The following is a 5000-nucleotide window of genomic DNA, read 5'->3' on the forward strand; positions in this document are numbered from 1 at the left end:
CAACATTATGTGCAAACGATTTAATATTCCCAATCCTTACCCAGGCTCTGATGTTATTGGCGTGCCAAAGGGACGAAGGGTCAAGTTTTCACTTGGTGATTTCATAACACCGCAAGCCGAAAATTCAAGTGCAAAGCAAACCTCAAGCTCTGAGAGTGAACGCGAGTCGGAAAAGCTCGGAAATTCAGCGAATGTAGTTGCCACGCCGGAAGTATTGCCGAAGTCTTCCGAATACACAAGTGCTTCGGTAGAATCTTCGTCCGTGGCAAATTCTGTTGGCGCGCAAACTACAGTTCGTCTGCTGACGAGCGAGACAAAGCAAGATGAAGCTAACTCACCGCCAAAGAGACCTCCCATGGATTTATTTAAAGCGATCTTTGCTGAATCCTCAGAAGATGAATCAAAAGAAAATGACATCGAAGACGCAAATGTTCTAAGAAATCAGACGGAAAACAAGACGGCGTCATCCCTGAGAAGTTGTGATGATGATCAGACCGGTAACAATACAGTATCAGATCGTTTGAGTTTTTCAGATCACACTGAAACGTCTCAAGAGACCTTACCTAGTGCGCATACTAATGAAACGAAAAGAACATTGGAAATTGGCTTTCATCAGCAACCGGAATCACCCGATGTGTTTGGTCCAAACCTACCTCCTATTGTTCGTTACAGCAAAGCCTCTCTCTCGGGCGACGAAAAATGTGCCGAAAACAGAGCTCACAGTGGCGGTAATTTGCGCAAGGGTCTCATTAAAGAGAGAACGAATGACACAAAGAAACATAATTCTGATTCTAAAACGCCTTTGCGTTATTCCCCGGAAGAAAAGAACTCGGGAAAGAAGGCTGGAAGTGAAGATGATGTACGGAGCAAAAGACGAAGCAAAAAAGACAATGTTAGGAAAGACGAAAGGAAAAGATATTCCTCCGAATCTTCAGACAGCGAGGACTATAATAGGTCAAAACACAAACATAAACGAAAAGAAAAGAAACGTATTCATAGGCACAAACATACAGGAAAAAGTAAACACCGGAATGAAGAGAAAGCGGAGATATTCAGTGACAAGAGAGTTACTGACGATGAGAAGAAACAATGCGCGCATGAAGTCTCTTCATCCCATGATAAGCAGATTCTCGACAAGTTGAAAAGTTTGCAGAGTTTAAAAACCGCAAAGAGAATGCGAGCAGTCGATTTCATGTAAAATAAGATGGTATAGTTACGAAATAAATGAGGAAAGGCGCAAAAAGAAAAGGAGCCCCGAACTCCCATGCTTTATTGCTGTTGGTATTTTCCTTCTCCTACTAAGACCTTATTCGTCAGTGAAGGATCTTGTGTACACGTGCGCGCCCTCGAGTATTTTATTAACCATCTACCTTTTTTATATTGTGAGCTGTCCAAACCAATGTCATGGAAGCGGTGTCAGAGACGGCATTTTTTTTCTTTCGTTTTTCCGAGCATTTCCAACAAAAAGATCCCATCACTGGAGACGTTTCTCATTCCCCTTTTCTCTAAAAACGGAGTCAAAAGGCTTGGCCAATGTCACAACAGGCATTGACGAACCGAACATGTACACCGAGGCCCTCATCTTTACATGTTAGGAGGCGGGGGAAACGAAGAGCTTCAATAGCCTGTGGCGACAAGTATCAACATTAATGCGTCATTATTTCATGGTAACAAATGCGTCAACGTAATTTAAAATATTGATTAAAACAGCGTTCTTGCTCTGGCGATTATCTTTCAACCACCCAAGTTCCCGGGAAGCCGGAGTGGAAAGGTGGAGAACGTCCCCTTGTAACGAGCATTCAAGGTTGCTCACTTTAGTGTTAACGTTGCTCTCTGCGAAATTGCATGCGCGGCAAGAGTGTATAACCTCGTCACCTCCTATATTTAATTGTTTCCTTGTGTTCGACAATATTTTTCCGATTGGTTTAATAAAAGTTATATTGCTATTCTTAAGAGACGCACACAATTCACATGCGTGATGCAACACAGTTCACATATTTGATTGCAGCGTAAAATATTACGCATCAGTTTTTTTGCCAGTAAATTATTTTTCATGCAATTTACAGTTTTTCTTGCTTTTTGGTACCTACAGGACTTCGTTGAAAACCTTAAGTAGTCCCATTACGATTTATGGCGTCATTTACTCGGTTAAAGCTTTCAAAGATTGGCCTTACACCAATATATTTCCAATGTTGGGTCAAAGTACCTTTTATTTGTAGCAAACGAAATATAAGTCTGGCTTCCCACAAGTTCCCTATAAATTTAGGTTGAGAGACTGGACGCTAATTTGCATCTGTACAATCAAAACATTGGCGTAAGCTCGTGATGCTGGTGGTGCAGTGAAGTTGTGAATTACTGTAAAGTTATTTGAAGGTTTATCGGTGCAACAGAATGGGATTTCTTCATTTAGTCGCGAAGTTGCTTGTCATAACTGCATGGTTCACAGTTTTCGCTGGAGGCGCGGGTGACTGGAGTTATCGCAAACCTGAAGATGCAAGCACGTGGAAAAATCATTTTGAACACTGCGCTGGGCATAAACAGTCGCCGATAAACATTGTTCCTAAAGAAACTATTTTCGATGCCGGGCTCAAAGACCTTGCTGTGAATTTTGAGCATAGCATTTCAGCTAGCCTACAAAATAACGGGCACACAGTTCAAGCGACATTTAAAACCGGGAAGTCCAATATTTCCGGTGGTTATCTTGAGTCTCAGTTTCGCGCAGTCCAGATGCATTTTCATTGGGGAAGCCTTGATTCACACGGTTCGGAACATCAAGTTTCGGGACACAAATACCCTATGGAAATACACATTGTTCATTTTAATGCGGAGAAGTACCCAAACATCTCTATCGCTATGAAGAAACAAGACGGTTTGGCAGTTTTGGGAATATTGGTGGAGGTTGGAGCGACAAATGAAAACCCAGTAATAAAACCTATAGTAGACACCTTAAACGCGACGCATTTTAAAGGCGATACAGCTTTTATATCAGTTTTGGAGCCTCGAAAATTCCTACCTCAAGACATTCAGCAATATTACACATACAAAGGGTCGCTGACCACCCCAGGGTGTTACGAAAGCGTACAATGGTTTGTTTTCAATCACACGTTTAAAATCTCCTCTTCTCAACTTGAAAGTTTCAGGAAACTCTCCGAAGGAACGAGGCAAAGTACAAAGAACCATAACCTGGAAGATAATTTTCGACCAGTACAGCCCTTGTATGGGAGAAATGTCACTCGAAGTTTCAGTAAGTATGATTGATTAGATTGAAAACAGATTTCGTTTGTTAATTGTACAACAAAACGATACTGATTACAATCAGTGAAATATAAACACATCATCCTGAAGGAGTGTTCCCTAAGGAGCAAACAATATTTTCATTTCCTCGTGATAAACTAGAGTTTGACCCTCTTGAATTTCCATGGTTGAAACATTTCTGAAGAAGATTTACAGGTTTTGCAATAATTAGTTGCACTTGAAATCTATCAATATTTAATTACTCAAGAAAACATTTATAATTTTCTTTCGTTTAAAATTTATGGCTCATTATTTATATTTCATTTCTGGTGAAATTAGTGCAAATCCTATGAGAGCTTTTCAGTTAATCTGAAAGATTTTCATAACTGTCCATTAATTGGCAAAGATGTCATTGGCCTCACTTTCAATTTCCTGGGTTTTTTTGTTCCAGTGGTTGGCACGTTTTAAAAGCAAACTTTACGTTTCAAACAAAAATCTTCTCAGTACAGTTTATATTGCAGGGTCCGAAATTAACATATTTATATAGGCGCCAACTGCCGACTAGATAAAAATTTTCAGTTGCCAGATGGAAATTGTGGTTGCCAAAAATTTTTGCCTGAAAATGCACGTTTTGAACTTTTTTATGGATACCAGAAAGCAATGACCGTGTGGTCTTGTGTAGGTGTCAAGAATTATTTTCGCTTTCGAAAGTGGAAATTTTGGAGAGAAAATGTATCCGACCTCGAATGTAATAAAGAAATCCATCAGCCCCTTAATTCGTTGAAAAGTTCAGCCATGGAAACATCAGTCATGTTCTGTCATACTCAAGCCACCATGTTGTTACCGTGCTACATTCTTCGTACCAGTCCCTTGCATCTCTTTACAGAGTCGTTGTTTTTTCGCGCTCAGTGCGTATTTTATGAGAAACTGCAAAAAAAAAAAAAACCTGGCGAAATTGCGACGTTATGGAGGTAGTTATAATTAATGGGAAAACTCCTTTCATTCTTAATTCAAAAACATCGGCAGGATAAAAAGTAAGACACCTGTTGGCAAACGGCTCTGAACTTAATAGGAGGTTGCCCACTGGCGACCAGTTGTGAAATTCTGATCGCCAGTACTCCATTTTTAGTCGCACTGGTGACCAGGAGGGCGCAATTTCTGACCCCATATTGATTCCTTTATAGTTTGTACATACATATATCTGACTAAATTTGACGGAAAAGTTCTGGCCCGGGTTGCTCGAAGCATGGTTAGCGCTTAACCAGTGATAAATACCATGGAAACCTTTAGGTTTTGATACCTCTTAACCAACGGTTAGCGCTAACCAGGTTTCAAGCAACCGGCCCCTGGGGTTCAGAGATGTATCCAGGTTTTCAAATTTAGGGTCCTCTGGTGAAAAATTTGGGGGTCCATAGACAAGTTTACGCTCTTGATTTCATCATGGGTAATCCGGGCAACATGGCTGGAAATTCAAAGGTTTGTATGGAAATTCAAAGCAAAATATACTGTACATGACTCTACTTTATTGACTTTTGCCTTCATAAACCAAACAAATAAGTTCATGTCCACAACTGAGATGAACTAGACTTGATAGCAGTTCTTTGGAATTCCTAAATATTGCTTTTTTGGTCTCCATACATTCTCTGCAATTTTGTGCCTTTGGAATTACAGGAAATGTCTGGCAGAAACTCTTTTTGATAATTAAGAATAATTTCTACAAATAGCCATTCTCTCCATATTTATTCTGCTGCACCTTTGAGCGCATA

At 40.1% G+C, this 5000-nt stretch overlaps 2 protein-coding genes across 2 annotated transcripts in view; both read left to right on the top strand.

The window, feature by feature from the left end:
* LOC138030181 (G patch domain-containing protein 1-like) overlaps positions 1-1259 on the top strand; it is a 10856-nt gene extending 9597 nt beyond the window's left edge. The window contains exon 5 of the mRNA XM_068878064.1: positions 1-1259. This exon is cut by the window's left edge and continues 243 nt beyond it. Coding sequence (XP_068734165.1) covers positions 1-1198 — 1198 coding nt within the window. The 3' untranslated portion in view covers positions 1199-1259.
* Positions 1260-2264: 1005 nt separating this feature from the next.
* The window catches only part of LOC138030182 (uncharacterized), a 12159-nt gene continuing 9423 nt past the window's right edge, over positions 2265-5000 (top strand). The window contains exon 1 of the mRNA XM_068878065.1: positions 2265-3244. Within this exon, the coding sequence (XP_068734166.1) occupies positions 2392-3244 (853 nt within the window). The 5' untranslated portion in view covers positions 2265-2391. The remainder of the gene's footprint in view (positions 3245-5000) is intronic.

Source organism: Montipora capricornis, chromosome 13 (genome assembly GCF_036669925.1).
Source record: "Montipora capricornis isolate CH-2021 chromosome 13, ASM3666992v2, whole genome shotgun sequence".
Lineage (NCBI taxonomy): Eukaryota > Metazoa > Cnidaria > Anthozoa > Scleractinia > Acroporidae > Montipora > Montipora capricornis.